Source organism: Mizuhopecten yessoensis, unplaced genomic scaffold (genome assembly GCF_002113885.1).
Source record: "Mizuhopecten yessoensis strain PY_sf001 unplaced genomic scaffold, ASM211388v2 scaffold11141, whole genome shotgun sequence".
NCBI lineage: Eukaryota > Metazoa > Mollusca > Bivalvia > Pectinida > Pectinidae > Mizuhopecten > Mizuhopecten yessoensis.
The window spans coordinates 496,107-517,726 of record NW_018408900.1 but is presented as its reverse complement, the minus strand read 5'-3'; the positions used below and the strand labels follow the sequence as shown (position 1 = coordinate 517,726).

Genomic DNA, 21,620 nt, shown 5'->3' with positions numbered 1-21,620 from the left:
CCACGTCTTATTGTTATTTGTACTTCTTCACTTTAGAGAGACCATTGGAAATGGTCCATCTTTTCCTTATTTGTAGAGAAAATCGCCGAAAAATGTAGTAAAATTGCACTTAATGAATTTTTTCAAAGCACTTATACAATTGATAAAGTATCATCAAGATATACCATTGAATGGTCAGCTTCCAACTCTATAAGGGGATTGAACATGCCAGACTCCATGAGAAGCTTTAAAATGTTTACCATTGGCATAGCCTTTGCTATAAATTGTGTCCAAACTTGAGGTATTCTTGTAGACTTGACCAGAAGCTTGATGTTTAATCCCCCTTAATTCTACTCTTTTATCAACAATGTTATCCAGGAATTATAACTGCGCAGCATCAAAATGAGAGGTGAATATCTGGACAAGGGAAGTAACTCGAAATCTCAATTGAGATGATTTGATAGAAGGGAGACAACTGAAATTTAAAAAAAAAAAGTTTCTGAAGTGGCACACTTCCTGGCGATTATAACTGGTATTCAGTGGTACCTATACTTCAAGCCTCCTTAAAACTCGGCCATAAACTTGGTTCAAGCTTTACTTCAAAATAGCTGTAATTGCATAGCCTCGAGTTCAAACATGATCAAAAAGAGGACTCCAGCTTACTTTGATTGAAAAATTTAAGACTTGAATAAAAGTTTCCTTCAAAGATAAAATTGACTTGAAACTTACTCAATATATATGTTACCATCATTTCTTCAACTTCATTTGAAACTTACTTGAATAAGATAGTTTTATCATAAACTTGGCTTGAAACTACTCGTAACATGTATCATACATTCGCCAGACGCTTATTCCAAACGGAAAACATTGTCCTACATTCAACTTGATGTTTACTGCAAACAGATACTCTTGCCATACACTCAGCCTAACGAACTTAAAACAGATTCATTGTCGTTAACTCGACCTTAGCCGTACTCCAAACATATCCCATTGTCGCACATTTGACATGATGCTCATTCCAAACACATTCCTTTGTCACATTCGACCTGATGCTTTCTCCCAACACAAACCATTGTCACACATTCGACCTGATGCTTTCTCACAACACAAACCATTGTCAAACATTCGACCTGATGCTTTCTCACAACACAAACCATTGTCAAACATTCGACCTGATGCTTATTCAACCCGATGCTCACTCAAAACACGACCCATTGTCACGCATTCGACTTGATGCTTTCTCCCAACACAAACCATTGTCACGCACTAACCATTGTCACACATTCGACCTGACGCTCACTCCAAACACAAACCATTGTCACATTCGACTTGTTGCTCACTCCAGGTGCATTCCATCGTCATACATTCAACTTGATGCTCATTCCAAACACAAACTGTTGTCACACATTCTACCCAATGCTTACTCCAAACAAACCATTGTCGCACATTCGACCCGACGCTCACTCCAAACACAAACCATTGTCACACATTCGACCTGGCGCTTACTCCAAACACAAACCATTTTCACGCATTCGACCTGATGCTTACTCCAAACACAAACCATTGTCACACATTCGACCTGATGCTTACTCCAAACACAAACCATTTTCACACATTCAACCTGACGCTCACTCCAAACACAAACCATTGTCACACATTCGACCTGGCGCTTACTCCAAACACAAACCATTGTCACACATTCGACCTGATGCTCGCTCCAAACACAAACCATTATCACACATTCAACCCGACGCTCACTCAAAACACAAACCATTATCACACATTCAACCCGACGCTCACTCAAAACACATTCCATTGTCACACTTTCCATGCGACGCTTACTTCCAACAAACTATTGTAATACAATCAACTTGTCACTTAAAATGAATAAAAAGCATTGTCGTATTTATGTTCTGAGGCTTTATCTAACCGTTGCTCTAGAACTTGAGTTCAGATACATAGAGCTCGTGTTTGATTACAGTTTGCTCATTCTACTCTTGGCTTGGGTGTGTAGTTGGGTCGGCTAACCATAGTGCCCTCAGTTATGTTGGCTTGGGTGTGTAGTCGGGTTGTCTAACCATAGGGCCCTCAGTTATGTTGGCTTGGGTGTGTAGTCGGGTTGTCTAACCATAGGGCCCTCAGTTATGTTGGCTTGGGTGTGTAGTTGGGTCTGCTAACCATAGTGCCCTCGGTTGTGTTGGCTTGGGTGTGTAGTCGGGTCGGCTAACCAAAGTGCCCTCAGTTATGTTGGCTTGGGTGTGTAGTTGGGTTGTCTAACCATAGTGCCCTCAGGTATGTTGGCTTGGGTGTGTAGTTGGGGCTGCTGACCATAGTGCCCTCAGTTATGTTGGCTTGGGGGTGTAGTCGGGTCGGCTAACCATAGTGCCCTCGGTTGTGTTGGCTTGGGTGTGTAGTCGGGACGGCTCACCATAGTGCCCTCAGTTATGTTGGCTTGGGGGTGTAGTTGGGTTGTCTAACCATAGTGCCCTCAGGTATGTTGGCTTAGGTGTGTAGTCGGGTCGGCTAACCATAGTGCCGTCAGTTATGTTGGCTTGGGTGTGCAGTCGGGGCTGCTAACCATAGTGCCCTCGGTTGTGTTGGCTTGGGTGTGTAGTCGGGTCAGCTAACCATAGTGCCCTCAGTTATGTTGGCTTGAGTGTGTAGTCGGGTCGGCTAACCATAGTGCCGTCAGTTATGTTGGCTTGGGTGTGCAGTCGGGGCTGCTAACCATAGTGCCCTCGGTTGTGTTGGCTTGGGTGTGTAGTCGGGTCAGCTAACCATAGTGCCCTCAGTTAAATGAATAAAAAGCATTGTCGTATTTATGTTCTGAGGCTTTATCTAACCGTTGCTCTAGAACTTGAGTTCAGATACATAGAGCTCGTGTTTGATTACAGTTTGCTCATTCTACTCTTGGCTTGGGTGTGTAGTCGGGTCGGCTAACCAAAGTGCCCTCAGTTATGTTGGCTTGGGTGTGTAATTGGGTTTGCTAACCATAGTGCCCTCGGTTGTGTTGGCTTGGGTGTGTAATCGGGTCGGCTACCCATAGTGCCCTCAGTTATGTTGGCTTGGGTGTGTAGTTGGGTTGTCTAACCATAGTGCTCTCAGTTATGTTGGCTTGGGTGTGTAATTGGGTTGGCTAACCATAGGGCCCTCAGTTATGTTGGCTTGGGTGTGCAGTCGGGGCTGCTAACCATAGTGCCCTCGGTTGTGTTGGCTTGGGTGTGTAATCGGGTCGGCTATCCATAGTGCCCTCAGTTATGTTGGCTTGGGTGTGTAGTTGGGTTGTCTAACCATAGTGCTCTCAGTTATGTTGGCTTGGGTGTGTAATTGGGTTTGCTAACCATAGTGCCCTCGGTTGTGTTGGCTTGGGTGTGTAATCGGGTCGGCTATCCATAGTGCCCTCAGTTATGTTGGCTTGGGTGTGCAGTCGGGGCTGCTAACCATAGTGCCCTCGGTTGTGTTGGCTTGGGTGTGTAATCGGGTCGGCTACCCATAGTGCCCTCAGTTATGTTGGCTTGGGTGTGTAATTGGGTTGGCTAACCATAGGGCCCTCAGTTATGTTGGCTTGGGTGTGTAGTCGGGTTGTCTAACCATAGGGCCCTCAGTTATGTTGGCTTGGGTGTGCAGTCGGGGCTGCTAACCATAGTGCCCTCGGTTGTGTTGGCTTGGGTGGGCGGCCGGGCCGTCTAACCATAGTGCCCTCAGTTATGTTGGCTTGAGTGTGTCGTCGGGTCGGCTAACCATAGTGCCCTCAGTTATGTTGGCTTGGGATTGTAGTCTGGTCGGCTTACCATAGTGCCCTCAGTTATGTTGGCTTAGGTGTGTAGTCGGGTCGGCTAACCATAGTGCCCTCAGTTATGTTGGCTTTAGTGTGTAGTCGGGTCGGCTAACCATAGTGCCCTCAGTTATGTTAGCTTGGGTGTGTAATTGGGTCGGCTAACCATAGTGCCCTCAGTTATGTTGGCTTAGGTGTGTAGTCGGGTCGGCTAACCATAGTGTCCTCGGTTGTGTTGGCTTGGGTGTGTAGTCAGGTCAGCTAACCATAGTGCCCTCAGTTATGTTGGCTTAGGAGTGTAGTCGGGTCGGCTAACCATAGTGCCCTCGGTTGTGTTAGCTTGGGTGTGTAGTCGGGTCAGCTAACCATAGTGCCCTCAGTTATGTTGGCTTGTGTGTAATTGGGTCGGCTAACCATAGTGCCCTCGGTTATGTTGGCTTGGGTGTGTAGTCCGGTCGGCTTACCATAGTGCCCTCGGTTATGTCGTGTTAAGTGCCCATGAAGACAATGGAAAAGTAAAATGAGTAATAAACTTGCTGTGTTGTAATATACTTTGTGGCTTAAACTTGCTGAGCGGGACGATTGAGAGATAATGTATAATTGTTTGTTTACTTCTCTATACGTTTGCATAACCTGAAGTCCATCCCTACAATATTTGCAATTTAAAGACATGTATTTGTTAACACTTTGGTTCAGTTTCGTGTAGTGTCCGGCGTGCGTCGTCCGTCCGTAAACAATTTACATTTTCGACATCTCAAAAAGTACTGCACCAATTGTAATAAAAATTTGCAGGAACCTTCCATGGCCAAAGGTCAACCAAAATTGTGAAATATATGATCCCAAGGCCTGAGGGGCGGGGCCAAAAAGGGTCAAATTGACTGAAATTTCAAGATCCAGATATGGTAGAATCAAGTACTCTTCATAGATGGAAGGGTTAGGTGTTTTACCAAAATTGTGAATTTCATGACCCTGGCGTCTCCCGGTTCCCCCTGGGGAGGGGGTAAACTTTACTATAGTTTATATAGGAAAATCACCTTTTGGACCAACATTTGTTTAATTTCCATTGGATGTAATTCAATTTGGGTTAGCATTATCAGTATTGGATAGCCGTTTGATGGTATGCACATATCAGCCCGGACTGACCCCCAGGGTCTGATTGGTGGGGCCAAAACTGGTCAAATTGAAATTTCAAAATCTTCTCAATACCCAGATATGGTAGAATCAAATACTCTTCAAAGATGGAAGGGTTTTAAGGTGCTCTACCATAAGTGTGAATTTTATGACACTAGGATCTCACGTTTACCCCTGGGGAATGGAGGCAAAATTATTATGGTTTATATTGGCAAATGATACTTTGGATATTACATGTTGATAACTTGATTGGAATTATAACCCTGAGTTGACAGTTTGATACTTTGAAAATTTTGAGCCAGCCCTACCCCCAAGGGCTGTTGGGCAGGGCCCAATTTATAGGAGTCGGGGTGCTAAAATTTCTTCATTTTCCTTGTTTAGAATCAGAGGTGCTAGTTTCAAATACTTTTCAGTATTAAATCTGTATGCTAGATATTGAATAAGGTGGTTTTATTGTTTTTTGTCACTTTGAATAATATTTCTGTACATGTTTTAAAAACAAAAATCAACTCTCTGTATAAATAGATCAGAACTCTGGTGACCGTTAAGGCCCATGGACCTCTTGCTTCACATAGATGTTACAACATTCGGTTATTTTTTTATAAACGCTGGTAATTGTCAACAACATGTAAATGGGAGAGGTAAACATGTACAGCAACTACCTGTCGACCGACAACACAGTGTTATGTCTTAGCTCGCTTGGCTGTGTGAAAATGTGTGAGGTATCAACAAAAGCGTCGGTCTTCTTCAATGTTTATTACCAAAGCGCGCGAATTCACCTCCTTGAGGAGAGTTCCTAAAAACATTACAAACTTATCTCCCTTTGACCATACATTACATCTCTCACCCATCACATACCATACATACAACAACAGTGCATAACATATTCTTGAATTTACACAATACATTGTAAGTAAGAATTTTAAATATCATAATATATATATCTCTAATCAGACATTTCGGTTCACATTTGGATTTGAATAAGAACGAACAGGTTCAATTAAAGCATACACGCACTGAGAGGGTGCCACAGGGAAAATAACAAAACCGCAGAAAGTACGATATCAATAGATCACTCGATCATTTATAACGATGTTTGAGCTTTAATTGATGTTGGAAGATGATTTTGATTCAGAATAAATGCATGTACTTGTATTCCAGAGAGGCCAGATGAATAAAGTGAGAAGTTACTTTCTCTCCTCGGCTGGAATTCATCGAATTCCTTATTCTCATAACAGGTATCACACGAGGAGCAGAACATGCTTACCCCAACAGTATATCTGATTTCATCTCCATTTTTGCAGAGGTTGATGTTTATCCTGCATTCATACCTAGAGCGGATTCGCGCAACGTGATTCACCTTTGTCAGAATTCATACACGACAGACAACTTCTGGTAAAGTTTCCTAATTTCATGTGCTTGGTGTTGCCCGTTTGACATTGAGTTTAATTAGGTATTGTAATGGTTTTTACTACCAAGACGTTAATAGAACGATAATTCCTATAAAATCAAACCAAATATACTACTTGGAGCACCGCTAGTAACATTACTCAAAAGACCGATAACACGGCATTTAAACTTTCGTTTTTGACAATATATCTTCAGAATATTTTCTCTGAAAATACGCAGAAATCGGGGCGACCAATAGCATAAACACGGTCACCTACTGTCGTGGGGTTTTAGTCGCATCACTTGTTACAACACCGCACATATGGAGAAATGACGGTCACTTTGCTAATTTGCATAATCCGCCATCTTGGATAAAATGGCGGCCATTTGGCCCATTGGGATAACACTATGCGTTTATCGTCTGGGTAGTAATCCGGATATTATTTGCTGGGATGTCAAATTTCCCTACACACAGTCTAAATATGGGTTACAAGTTAATTAGCGCGACCCATTAAAAACTCGAGGTTCCTGTAGTAGATGAACTTTTGAAGCGAGGGCGCCTATATGTTCTATGTAATCGAATACTGGAAAACGACCAAATAGCCATTTTCTGCACTTTCGATCGATTTTTTCGATGCTGTCTCCATGACCTAGATAAGTTGCCGAGTTTCGCTCGGCAACTTCCGGTTTAGAAAAATACAGTTTATGAGGGTTTTTTAAGAATATTTCCAATATCCGAGGTTCTTGGAGCATTTGAAAAGTGGATTTTCTTAAATTTGACATAAAATCAAAGGGGCACCATAGGGGATTATGTAAAAACATTGTATCCTTCTGAAAGTGAAAGGAGTCTCCATGTTTTGTGACACTCTCTCGACTTGAAAGAGGCACCAAAAGGATTCATTTAAAATATTTACTTATTCAATCCTTTCAGATAAACTGAATTTGATATATATTACTGTGGGTAGAATTACAAGAATGCTATTGTAGACGAATGGCCACATGATTCGAAAAAAATAACTTACAACTTCTCGCTGATCTTACATGTTATATGTAAATTATTTAATATTTCTTTTTAGTTAGTTTTTCCAGAACATGCCGTGACATAAAGTTTGTCCCTGTTTCAAACAACGTTGTTATAGACAATCTTTTATTCTAAGTTGGTATCACATATGAACGTACGTGCTCGATCACCTCATAATTTTTATACGTCAAAATAGGAGCAAAAACGGATTTTCAGGACGAAAAATTAAAGCATATGGAGACATGTACTTGAAGCTAATCGATGTTGTTATATTTTTAGCTCACCTGGTCCGAAGGACCAAGGTGAGCTTATGCCATACCGCAGCGTCCGGCGTCCGTCAACTTTACACTACTTGTTATGAACCACTGAGCGGATTTTAACAAAATTTGATGTGGAGCATCCTTGGGTGAAGAAGAACCAATTTTGTATAAATGGTGGGTCTGGCCCCCCAGGGACCTGAGGGGCGGGGCCAAATAGGCGAAATATAGCAAATTATTCTTTAAAATCCTTCTTCTTCCGTAGGAATGAAAGGATTTGGTCCATATTTGGTGTGGAACATCCTTGGGTAATCGAGAACCAATTTTGTATAATCCATGGGTCTGGCTCACCAGGGGCCTGAGGGGCGGGGCCCAATAGGGGAAATATAGCAAATTAATCTTTAAAATCCTTCTTCTTCTGTAGGAATGAAAGGATTTGGTCCATATTTGGTGTGGAGCATCCTTGGGTAATCGAGAACCAATTTTGTATAAGCCATGGGTCTGGCTCACCAGGGGCCTGAGGGGCGGGGCCCAATAGGTGAAACATACCAAATTATTCTTTAAAATCCTTCTTCTTCTGTAGGAATGAAAGGATTTTGTCCATATTTGGTCAGAAGCATCCTTGGGGGAAGGGGAACAAAGTTTGTATAAATGGTGGGTCTGGCCCCCCTGGGGGCTGAGAGGCGGGGCCCAATAGGGGAAATATAGCAAATTAATCTTTAAAATCCTTCTTCTTCTGTAGGAATGAAAGGATTTTGTCCATATTTGGTCAGAAGCATCCTTGGGGGAAGGGGAACAAAGTTTGTGTAAATGGTGGGTCTGGCCCCCCTGGGGGCTGAGAGGCGGGGCCCAATAGGGGAAATATAGCAAATTCTTCTTTAAAATCCTTCTTCTTCTGTAGGAATGGAAGGATTTGTTCCATATTTGGTCTGAAGCATCCTTGGGTGAAAGGGAACCAATTTTGTATAAACCGTGGATCTGGCCCCCCAGGTGCCTGAGGGGCGGGGCCCAATAGGGGAAATATAGCAAATTCTTTAAAATCCTTCTTCTGTAGGAATGAAAGGATTTGATCCATATTTGGTCAAAAGCATACTTGGGGGAAGGGGAATAAAGTTTGTATAAATGGTGGTTCTGGCCCCCCTGGGGGCTTAGGGGCGGGGCCCAATAGGGGAAATATAGCAAATTCTTTAAAATCCTTCTTCTGTAGGAATGAAAGGATTTGATCCATATTTGGTCAAAAGCATACTTGGGGGAAGGGGAATAAAGTTTGTACAAATGGTGGGTCTGGCCCCCCTTGGGGGCTGAGGGGCGGGGCCCAATAAGGGAAATATAGCAAATTCTTTAAAATCCTTCTTCTGTAGGAATGAAAGGATTTGATCCATATTTGGTCAAAAGCATACTTGGGGGAAGGGGACTAAAGTTTGTACAAATGGTGGGTCTGGCCCCCCTTGGGGGCTGAGGGGCGGGGCCCAATAAGGGAAATATAGCAAATTCTTTAAAATCCTTCTTCTGTAGGAATGAAAGGATTTGATCCATATTTAGTCAAAAGCATCCTTGGGGGAAGGGGAATAAAGTTTGTATAAATGGTGGGTCTGGCCCCCCTGGGGGCTGAGGGGCGGGGCCCAATAGGGGAAATATAGCAAATTCTTCTTTAAAATCCTTCTTCTTCTGTAGGAATGAAAGGATTTGGTCCATATTTGGTGTGGAACATCCTTGGGTAATCGAGAACCAATTTTGTATAAACCATGGGTCTGGCTCACCAGGGGCCTGAGGGTCGGGGCCCAATAGGGGAAATATAGCAAATTAAACTCTAAAGTCCTTCTTCTCCTGTAGGAATGAAAGGATTTGGTCCATATTTGGCCAGAAGCATCCTTGGGGGAAGGGGAACCAATTTTTTACAAACAGTTGGTGTGGCCCCGCTGGGCCCTGAGGGGTGGGGCCCAATAGGTGAAACATACCAAATTATTCTTTTAAATCCTTCTTCTTCCGTAGGAATGAAAGGATTTGGTCCATATTTGGTGTGGAGCATCATTGGGTAGTGGGGAACCAATTTTGTACAAACAGTTGGTGTGGCCCCGCTGGGACCTGAGGGGTGGGGCCCAATAGGGGAAATAGACGTAAATCTTCAAAAACCTTTTTCTTCGGTAGGAATGGCAGGATTTTGTCCATATTTGGTCTGAAGCATTCATTGGTGAAGAGTAACCAATTTTGTATAAACGGTGTGTCTGACCCCGCTGTAGGCAGAGAGGTGGGGCCCAATAGGGAAAATAGAGGTAAAACCTTCTTCTACCATAGGGATTAAGGGATTTTATCCTAATTTAGTCTGGAGCATCATTGGGCCAAGGGGACTCAATTTTGTATTAACAGTAGGTGTGGTCTCCGAGGGGGGGGGGCAGAAGGGCGGGGCCCAATAGGAAAAATAGAGGTAAAACCTTTAAAATCCTTCTCCGACCATCGGGATTAAGGGATTTTATCCTTATTTAGTGTGGAGCATCCTTGGGTGACGGTGACTCAATTTTGTATAATTGGTGGGTATGACCCCCGTAGGGGCATAGGGGTGGGGCTCTGTTTGAAGTTTGTTCTCTATATCTCAAGTACTGGATGGATCTTTCTGAAATTTCATATGTACTAACAGCACCTACCAAGGAGTGCTATATCTTTACTTCATACCAATTACTTAGTTATATTCAGGTGAGCGATACAGGCCCTCTGGGCCTCTTGTTTAATTGATAAGTCAATCCGTCTGCCTTATTGTTGAATGAACTGTGTAAATTTATCAGTCGTTCCAACTAACTATATTTAAATTCAACATTTGAAAAAGAGCTGGTATTCCAGCCTAGCCTCCGAAATGATCATCTGAGACATATACATGTAATCCTTCTCTCCGGGATAGTCTTGTTCACGTCTTGCACCCCTCATCTGTTACATATAAATATACATAGTCCTCAGTATATTAAAAAAACATCCGTCAGTCCGTGATTATTCTGTCCTTATTGTTTTAGAATCTTTGTATCACGTATACACTAACTGTACTACTGCAATATATATGAGATTGCAATCGTCATATTTGGTCTTATTTTATTCTAATTATGCACGAGGATTTTGTAGGTTAATGTTTCACATCTAACATCTTAAATGTCTTCTTACATATAAATAAAATAAGATTTGTATATAGTGTAGACGTAACAATTACAAAATGCACATTGTTTATGTTCCTTCATCGGTAGTATAGAATGTGCGAGAATGACAGCTGTCTGGCTGTTATTCTATATTTCCCCTTATTTTAAGAAGTTATGTAACTCCCGTTCCAATTATCTGTGATAAATCTCGTTCAATGTGACCAGTTGGTTAATTTTATTCTCCAGAGTTGTTTTAAACTACGTCAAAATCGTAACTGAAATGAGCCTGGGAACAATTTTTTTCTGTTGGTTGCCATGGTAGCGCGGGAAAACTCTGATGATCACGTGATCAAACATGCTCCGCCCCTCATTAATATTCATGAGGAAAAGTGGCCCTCATTTCTCCATATGAAGTTCCCAGGGGCGGGTCCAGGTGAGGGCGTAATGGGCTTACGTTACATTAGTGCATTTCTGAGAATTTTCGAAAACAACCTCCAGCTGTCAGACAAGAAAGCCGTATTACAGTGGTGCTGTTCCTGGGATCAAAATAGACAACTAAGGAACATACACAATGTTAGAAAGACTCTTCTATTAGTTAAGACAGCGATAAAAACAAACTGGCAAAATCCAAGATGGCCGCCTGGCAGCCATCTCGTTCTTACGATCAATTTCAAAACAAACGTACACGCAAATGGAATTTGAGAAAGATTCGTCAATTACTTTTGGCTAAGTAACGATAAGAGAATTGTTTAAGGACAGACCACGGACGAAAGGCGATTTGACCAGCCCACTCTCTGATGATGGTTGGCTCAATCTTCAAATGCAAATTAAATGAAGAAAATAAAATGAAACAGAATTAATATACTTTTTTTTATTAAACCAAACAAGATCGTGTAAGACAAACTTCTACTGATACATGTTATTCTGATGTTTCAAACTTGTAACGCATCCGAGCAGACGACATTGATCCTTGAATGGTCTCTTGAAATACATGTATATGGTGTACATATCGAGTTACGTATCAGCATATTAAACTGTGTACAGTTTTATTTGTTAAACTTATAAACACATACATCACATGCTTAGTATATAAATATGTAAACAGATACCAGTCGAACACAATTCAACAAATACAAAAACGAAACAGCATGCGTATTTAGAGGGCCAAGCATACAACAGACACATTCGAAGGGGCCGTCTTCACCAGAATATGATAAGACGCTTAACGAAATGGTCCGTATTCGACCCCGAAAAATAGCAGGTATATCTAAACGGCAAAGTCTCCCAGAATTCCTTGCGATGTAGCAACCCTGGGAGGGATTCATATATAACGGGTCGTTCGTCATCCAAAATGTAATGAGAGATCTTCGCCTCAGAATATAACAGATCACGGGCCCGAGAACTCTTGGAAGACCGTGTGCTAGAAAACAAATCAAGAATGGAACTACGGACAAGAAAGCATAAATGCACACATGTTGTTTATTATAAACAAAACTGTAGAAACAAGCAAGAATGACTCGGATACCATGATCCTACCCGTCTATCATCTGGCTGTTCTTAATATCAACTAGATTCCGTATCTATCTAGGTAATTAGTAGCGCAGTCGATACAGGGTAGGTGGGGTACGTCATTTCCTACATGGGCACACGATGCTGTGACAGGACAAACTATCTCACCTTTTTATTACAGAAAACATACCTCTAAATTATCCAATACATCCATAATAAAACAAAAACAGAATATTTTCATGAAAAATAGTTTTGTTTTTCACATTTTTTTTCAAAGAGATACATAAAAGTATCCAAAACGTCAATAATAAAAAAAAATGATTCTCATGAAAAATAAATTATCTCCAATACTTATCAAAATAATAATACTCTCTTTTACTGTGGATATGTTCCTGGTGTACATTAAAGCGTCGAGTAGCCATTAGTCATAACGGTACCCAAATCTCCCCTGGACAACAAGATTGTCATTGTATTCAGGAAAAAACAAATACTGTAGGTGGAAAGAAACTCGTATATGACGATGTTTTAAGGGTGTATGCTACCGTAAACATTATAAATATAAATTGTCTCCCTTTTTATTCGCTTTATCTAAAAATATCAGACCTGACACATTACTATTAAAATATTTTTAAAGGGTTTTTATGTGGAACCTGGAAAGAAGATGATGGCATATGCAGTAATATAGCATATACCCTGAATAGGTATTTATAATATGTCCGTCCCTGTCCGTTAGGCTGTCACTGTTCTTAATGTTCCAAAACAGGGGCAACAAAACTCTGTATGATTCATACACAAACTAAATCGAGAATAAATTAGAATACTCTCAGAAAACAGGGGAGTGTGTGTGTGTGTGTGTGTGTGTGGGGGGGGGGGGGGTAGATATCTTCGCACCCTCTGCGGTCAGGTTGTCTATACTGTCCCCGTGCGTGGGTGGTCTATTGAGGAGAGTTAAACATCAATCCTTGCTGGATTCTAGTTGGAAAGAGTGGTAACCATACATTATAATAATTTCATATTGAGGGTCTAATCAATCGAACATGTTTGGGCCTTTCCACGTCCAGCTAAGCAAAGAAAAAGCGAATCATTCCGGAAAGACCCGAAAACGTACAATCGTAGTTATTTCAATAATCAGCTGGTCACACCCAGCTTCTAAATATGGAGGTTTAAATACGAGGGCAAGTAGGTTATACAGTGGACTGTAACATTGCTACCAGGCGACAGGCGAAATTATTTATGTAGGGGAGGTAAGCATTATTAATCTTAACAATACGTTTCTACTCAGTTAGACAAACTTAAAACTATAAAGTATATATATGTCTCTCATTTCCATACAATACAAAGTAGCTTTCTTCTCAGACACTCTCTGCACTTAAATTGTACTGACGGCCTTTAAGAATAATTCAATTCAGTCACAGGGCTTCGTCGATATTAATTAGTCTATTGCATCAGTTATTACGCTTTTCGACTCACAAAAGAACTGAGACCTTCCGGCATAAAACAAATTGATTCTAGTGATTAATATCACCAAAACCTTGTAACTCGGTGGAATAACACTACTGTGATTTGCGAGGGCGTTCGATTGTAGCTCTAACTGGACCTGCCCCGGAGCGCGGGACAGCCTCGACCAGAACAACTCGTCAAGGAGTGTAACAACACGTATACCATCATTATAACATTACAAATCAAAATAATCTACACAGCCCAAGGTCACTGAGTATTGTGTCAACATTACTTAGTCACATCAAGGTTCGGTGGTTTAATTCATTCACATGGTCCCGAGATCGAAATGACATAAATGCATATTTGGATCTGGTCTTTTTTTTCTAATCCAATGTTTTGACAAGCGTGCCAAGTGCCTATGTGTTTAGACCTATCTGATGTGTAGAGGGAAATAATTAACGTTTTAGGAGTTACGATAAAGTTAATATATTTAATTTTGCTCCCTACACATAAGGATAGGTCCAAGCTGATGGATTGATGCACCCTGCAATTCGTTCTCAGGTCCCTGTGGTTTCTATCGTGGTCGTCAAACACTACTGTCGTCAAACACTACTGTCACATAATTATGACAGTTGATCATACTCTGTGATGTAACACACATGAGCAACTGTGCCAGTTTCTATCAACACAACACACGCACTCGTCCTGGACTATCGCTCTATCTCTCATACACAGTCTGCTTTGTTGGGACAATCCTAAACTAGCACAGACTTAGATTTTTTTACATCCGGGTACCCACACAACAACAGATGTATGACTTACCGAAGTAATTAATCATTCAGTATAATAGTACAATTCTATGGTCTCTGGTACGCCCCTTTGGTCTAATGCCTAAAAAATGTATCCATTTCCCGTTCTCAAAAAAATATGGAAGGATGACAAAACTTTTCCATTTCGCAAAATATTTTTACAGCTATTAGATAATCTGTATAGAGACTTTTGGCTTAAGACATATTTTGGCTACTAGAGATGTTATCACAGTGTCTGTACATATTTACATCAAAATGAAGCACACATTTTCTTAAATTTTAAAACAGATATCTTTAGCAGGGGCCACATACAAGTTAGGGGCGGACCCATGACCCTACCATCCCAGCATTACACCAGACCCCTGTTAACACCACGACATAGGGGTTTGATAATTTCGGAACTAATTTGACTCATGATATGTTATTGTTTCTGATCATTTGTCCTTCCTTCCAACCAATATTCTGACGCCAAAGTTGTTTGAACACAATCCAGGTACCGGACTAAGTTTGCAGACATGTTGAGCTCACGTGGGCAATAACACCAGTGTGCAGGTATACACATGGGCACACTAACGTGTATGGTGGGTCCTTGCTACTTCAAATAAAAATAAACTCTCATGTTCCTGACCACAAGTCCAATACACCCACATAACTAACAACCGCGCCGGCTAACAGCGAGAGTGGCCTTTTATTAGCCAGATGTAATATCAGTATTGTCATAATCTCCTTCACATACTCCGAGTAGGTACACAATATCACCAGATTAATCTCCGCCCTCTGGCCCCCTCTTAACTCGAATGTCTGGCCCCGTCAATAGTGTAGTTAACATGAGAAACACTTTCCAGTAAATGCAATTTGTATATATAAGTGTTGTATAATGAATACTAAGCTTCACGTACTGATGTAATCAAATCCTGCTGAATCATCGAAATGAATGTCATCCAATGAAGGCCGATAGATCCATTCTTGATCGAACTTCACGAGCAAATGTCCAAACCTCGGCTAGACACGACACATTGGATTCCTCAATCATGTCCGAGAAAGCGAAAATCACCACATCATCACAAATATGTGCAACGAAAAACGCTGTTTTCGTTAAACCGATGACTGTTGTTTTGTCAGCCCGGAAACAGATAAAACGATCTTCTCCAAAGAAAAGTCCGAAATGAGGTTTGTTAAGGGACACAAATTCCGCGTCAAGACATCTTACCACGGATATTACTTCATCCTGGGGAATCTTGAGATCAGGACTTGTGGACATACACTTTCCCTTCCTGTCAAAAATGGCTGCCTTACTTATTCGACCTTTTGCAACAAATGCCAAAATCATTTCACCCCAATCCATGGCAACAGATTTCCTGACCAGACCGGGTCCTGGGCCTTTGGTTGGTGGGTTCTTAATGATGGCGGCAGGGCCTTTGGGCGGAGGAGCGACCTGTACGTCCATTGTAATAAGTTGAAGATTTCCAACTTTGTGGCACGCCCTTACCTAGTACACACTGCGTATTTCTCTTCTGTGTCACGGCTGGCTGGTTTTGTTGTGCCTCTCTTCCCTCTGCAAGGTTGACTACACATACACTACACACCGACTCGACAGGTACACGAACGTCTGACTACGGTACACACGTGGGTGCATTTAGTTATGTGTATTCGATACAACTGTGTGTGTTATTAATGCTCAGATCCAAAATGTCGGTCTGTTTTGGCCCGCGGCCGATTTTCTGTACTTTCACATGTACACAATATCCCACTGCCCGTGTTTACTTATAACGAAAAAATGCAGACGACCTTTTGTAAGACCGAGATAAAACGTAAACTTGGTCGGTACACCACCTCTGTAAAACACGAGTGTGTTTACCGCACTGACTCAACTTCCGTTTTCTTGAGATATTGCAAACATGGGGGGAAAAGTTCAGCGAATACAAAGAGTTTTGTGTTGGGATTTGACCTTGGAGGGATGTTAACGGGGTTCTAATTAATTTTAAGTGCTTTATTTGCATGTCCCTTGTAATTCTATAAAAACCTAAGTGGACCCCTGACTTGGTGAAATATGGTCAACTTCAATGTAAAACGAACAGTGCATCTTCCCGTCCGTTTTTCGAAATAGTACGGTTTCCGGTAGCACAGGTTTGATAGTTTATTGACACTCAGCCTTCACGCTTATCATAACATTCATACAATAATGCGTTATATCATAGCAATTAGACTTTTTCAAATATGGCAATATACTACTTGTAATTATTATTAAATTGATATTAGTTTTGAACCAGCAATGAAAAATCACGAAAGATTATTATTTCCCAATTGAAAGCAAGTTAAACGACTTCAACATAGACGGTCTTATTATGTATTTATACTAAAATCATAACTGATCTATCACTGTAACGTGTTTTTAATTTCCTTGTTAAAAGGGGGGGGGGGGGGGGGGGAAACAGGGATACATGTATTTTGACTTCTACCTCGCCCGAATCATGTTTTTCACACAGTCTTAGGTATTCTACCGTGTCTGCATCTTTCAATAGGAAGTTCATGTTTCCACGTTATTTTTTCATTTATTACATTAAGATAAACAGCGCACAGTTGTGTACAAACAAAGGCACCATACATTTCTGTAAATAAATCTGGTGTCAGAGCCAGAGGAAACTTGGGCTTATAGACGTGTAGCTATACAAATTCTCGCGCCGCAAAGTTGTTCATCTAAGTCAAGCCCAGACAGTACATTTAAGTCACACCCACATGGTGCATGGTGCATCTAAGTCACGCCCACACTGTACATCTAAGTCACGCCAACACGGTATATATATAAGTCACGCCCACACAGTATATCTAAGTCATGGCTTAACAATTTATGTGAGTATAATGTCCTAGCAGTACATTTAAGACACGCCCAAACAGAACATCTGAATCATGGATACATGTATTTTGACTTCTACCTCGCCCGAATCATGTTTTTCACACAGTCTTAGGTATTCTACCGTGTCTGCATCTTTCAATAGGAAGTTCATGTTTCCACGTTATTTTTTCATTTAACAATTTATGTGAGTATAATGTCCTAGCAGTACATTTAAGACACGCCCAAACAGAACATCTGAATCGCGCCCACGCATATGCAACTGTTAATAAACTTAATGTACGGAGCAGAGGAGGGTATAGTGGTTAATAACAGTCGGCTGGTAGTAGCCACTGTCATAAATATATTGCTGACAAATACAAAATACATTTGTTTTATACAAACACTCCATCGTCTTTCATTGGCAATAATATATATATATATGTAGTTATATTTGTTTCATTTTTGCCTCTGTCGACTACAGCGTAGTGTGTCTGAGTTAGCAAGGCTGAAAAAAGACCTGCATAAATCGGTTGAAATAAATATTTTAAAAAAAAATCGTTTTTCAGTACTACACCTATTTACATTACATAACGAGACAAACTTTATTTCTCGGAAACAATCAGTTATCACATGCATGATAAAAGTGTGATCATTTGCTTCACATTTCACTCAATGCTAGTAACATTGTCTCGTCAATACCTTCTCTTAGTAAATTGCACCATAAGTTTCGTCGATTCACGAAACCAAACACTTTCCAATAATCAACAAAACAGCAGTACACAATACCCATTTCTGAAGTGTTAAAAATTGCAATACCAAAATGGCAGAAACAGTTGACATATTCTTAAGCCAAATTGAGCGTCAGAATTTTACTGTCTTTTCTATCGAAGTCAACAAGTCTTAGATTAAGAATAGAAGTAAAAATCTTACCCATGTGGAAAGTGTTGACTTGTTCATATTTCAATTTCTTTCAGCTGCAACAGTTGCAATAATTCATTCCCCTCCATTTTTTTTATAAATCTATGAAGGATACAGGATAATTCAAACGATCATTATCAGTTAAACACTGAGATTTCCTCGTTGGCGCTAATTACCCACACAGTGTATCAAAGTCACTCCCATGGAGGAAACGTAGGTCAAACCCAACATGAATATTAGAAGACAGCCCGCTTTTCATAGTAGTTTCATTGGGCAGACCTCATTTATATAACGCTGGTTTTATAGAAATATAAACAAGTCCTCCAAATTGACCTTCTGGTCGCTATTGATGCATTGGATAAACTTTACATTGTCACAATATCCTTACATACAAAGTAAACTTTACATTGTCACAATATCCTTACATACAAAGATAAACTTTACATTGTCACAATATCCTTACATACAAAGTAAACTTTACATTGTCACAATATCCTTACATACAAAGTCAACTTTACATTGTCACAATATCCTTACATACAAAGTTTAAGCAAAATCATCACTTGGCATCACATTGGCACACAACCATACATGTGTCAATCAGTTATAGGCCACGGTGGCCATGTTTGATGACATATTGGAGAATTCAACGTGTTACGCGGTTGTGGGGAAGTAGTAAAACATTCGTTTATGAATATCCCGTAGATAGTGTAAACCACCAGTGTGTACGTGTGATGTACTCAGTACCGAACTTATAGTCAATCTCTCCACTTTTTCACGTTTCTTCTACACGTTTCTTCTACACGTTACTTCTACACGTTACTTCTAGCTTGGTCGGTTGTAATATTGTTTTCAGAACCTGCCATTTGGTCTTCATTTGCATCACTTGTTTCGAAATGTGCCCAGCCTATTTGTAAGTGGGTGAGAGCTAACATCTCATATGTCATTATCTCGCGTCCACTGAAGCAATGAAAATGGCCAAACTGACCATTGGCGGGTGATTTATATTTGTGCACATCTCCACCTTTCCCTCCAAACGGCCCGAGTTGTCTGCCCTTGCTGGTGTAAAACGTGAGTCGATTGATGCACCACCCGAAGGCCACGTCTATAGTGTGGATGAGCTCCCCTCTCGTCAGCCTGATCTTGTATGCCTTTATCAACTGCTCATTTTTTGTTGAATTCGACTTCGGTTTAATACCATGGCATATTTCATAACCATTATCATAGGACAGTTTCATACCACCAAGGACGTCTGTCGTTTTTACATCCGTGTACAACCATGGCCGGAAATAAAGTTCAATTGAAGTCACAACAACATCCGGTTCTGTGAACAGTTTGTCGTTAAATTCAGACACTTTTGAAACGTAAGCCTCTGTTGGGTGTGTGGTTGGTTTATCCATAACGATGTTCCATTTCCCCTGTGGAACATTGTCCCAGAAAGAGGGCATACATTCATGGTGCTGTCCCTGACGATGCAAGTCGGAAAGTTCAAGTAAATATTGAACCAGTGCGTTGCCTAATAATTCGTCATGTGACCGAAGGATATTTTTCCACTTGGCGGCTGGAAGAATAGGAAGATTTACAGACTTGATTAATTCTGCAAACTCTTCGTTCATTCCATTTGAACAAACAAAATTCTCCAGAAATTTAACAAAGTAAGTCTCACGCTTGCTCCACGAAATCGGTAGTCCATTTCTTGTCAATTGTCGAGTTCTGTCGTTGAAAAAAATCAAAACTGATTCAAGAGAGTTCATGCAAACATCGGATTCGTGGAAGAGTTTTTCTTGATTTCGAATGATAAATTGCAGTGCTTTGTCATGTAATGTTTGAATGTTGAATTCACGGGCAAAGGCCATCACTTCAAAGCAATTTCGAGGGTCAATGAGACAGACTGCAAACTCCACACATATGTCAATCAGTGATGTTATCTCCAGATATTTACACATAAACATAATCTCGAAGACGTTTGAATGCGTGATCGTGATGGTTCCAGTGTATGCAAATTTAAGAATGTCTTCAAATGCTTCGTTTCGCATGTTTCGGATCCGAATAACAGGGCTTCCGGTCCGGCAAAAAATCCGCCGGAAGTAAGTTGAAATAGATGCAAGCACTATGCGGTGACCTCTGTACCTGTTCGAGTTAACCTCAAACATTACATCACAGAACAAATTTCTTTCCCACAAAGAGGCAAGCTCATCGAACAAAACATTGGCATAATCAACCGCACGACATTCCACAGCTTGGGGGATATTGGAGGGGTCTTCGTCATCGTCAGCAGTGCGGTCAGCTGACAACACTTTCTGGGGAAGGTCTGTACCGTTATCAGCCATTTTCACTGGAAATAAAGGATGAGAGATATTTTGAAAACTTTCAAGACAAAACAAATTCAAGTATTATATGAAAGATTGCCAAAAAAAAAAGAAAAAAAAAGAAATATTGTGTTAAATGCGGTGTTATTAATTGAGGGAACTAAGAAAACTCAATTCAGCGCGCGAAATCGAAAGTCCTAACGGCATTCATCCTGTTTATTGTTGGGAACAAATACTACGTTGAGGTTATGCCAGAGAAATAGTAACCCTCTGGGTGAGATTCTTAATTTCTAAGCTTTTCTCGGCTTGGACAAAATCTCGAATTAAACAACGAACAATATCTCCTCTCAGTTTCACTTTTTTCTTCCTGGTTAGGGACTATTCATTCCCGCAGTAACATATGAATCTTGTTAAAGATAGCAGTACAGTGTATATAACATCGCTATGGTCTAGCAGGGGTAGACAGTTACAGTGTATATAACTAGCAGTGGTAGACAGTTACAGTGTATATAACTAGCAGGGGTAGACATATAACTAGCAGGGGTAGACAGTTACAGTGTATATAACTAGCAGGGGTGGACAGTTACAGTGTATATAACTAGCAGGGGTAGACAGTTACAGTGTGGTATTTATGCCGAAGCACATATCGATAAACTATCATCAACAACACATTAACTTTGAAATAGTAAACTTTCTGACAAAGCGTAGCTTCACATTAAGATTGAAAGACAATGTGTAAAACACTAAGGTTCCATCGTGAAAACCGTATAAATACACTTTAACTTACCAGAGAGCCGCTATTTGACGCCAGTGTCGTTCACGTGTTTTGTTGATATGAGTATATTCGTTTGTTCGCTCGTATGTACAGTTACATTTTCCTGTTATAAAAGACATTTGAAAAGCTCCACACGGAAATAATTTGAGGCACGGGTTGTGGGGAAAATAATTAGTCCAAATTTCTGTTCACATATGCTATCCGGAAAACGAAACTAGTCTGAATATAGAAACATTGTTATCGTGTGTATATGTAAAGAGAAGGAAACCTTGTGAGTCCGAATAATCTATACAAGTATTTACACCGTGCATACAAGTATTTATACCGTACAAACAAGTATTTCTACAGTGCATACA

The 21,620-nt window shown here is 40.7% G+C and overlaps 1 protein-coding gene across 1 annotated transcript; it reads right to left on the bottom strand.

The window, feature by feature from the left end:
- Positions 1-16,868: 16,868 nt before the first annotated feature.
- On the bottom strand, positions 16,869-21,412 carry LOC110466667 (kelch-like protein 26). Its single transcript, XM_021523338.1, has 2 exons — positions 21,277-21,412; positions 16,869-20,515 (listed from the first exon to the last, which is right to left on the bottom strand). The coding sequence occupies exon 2, from the start codon at positions 20,508-20,510 to the stop codon at positions 18,993-18,995; it is 1,518 nt and encodes a 505-aa protein (XP_021379013.1). The 5' UTR covers positions 20,511-20,515; positions 21,277-21,412; the 3' UTR covers positions 16,869-18,992.
- Between the last annotated feature and the right edge of the window lie 208 nt (positions 21,413-21,620).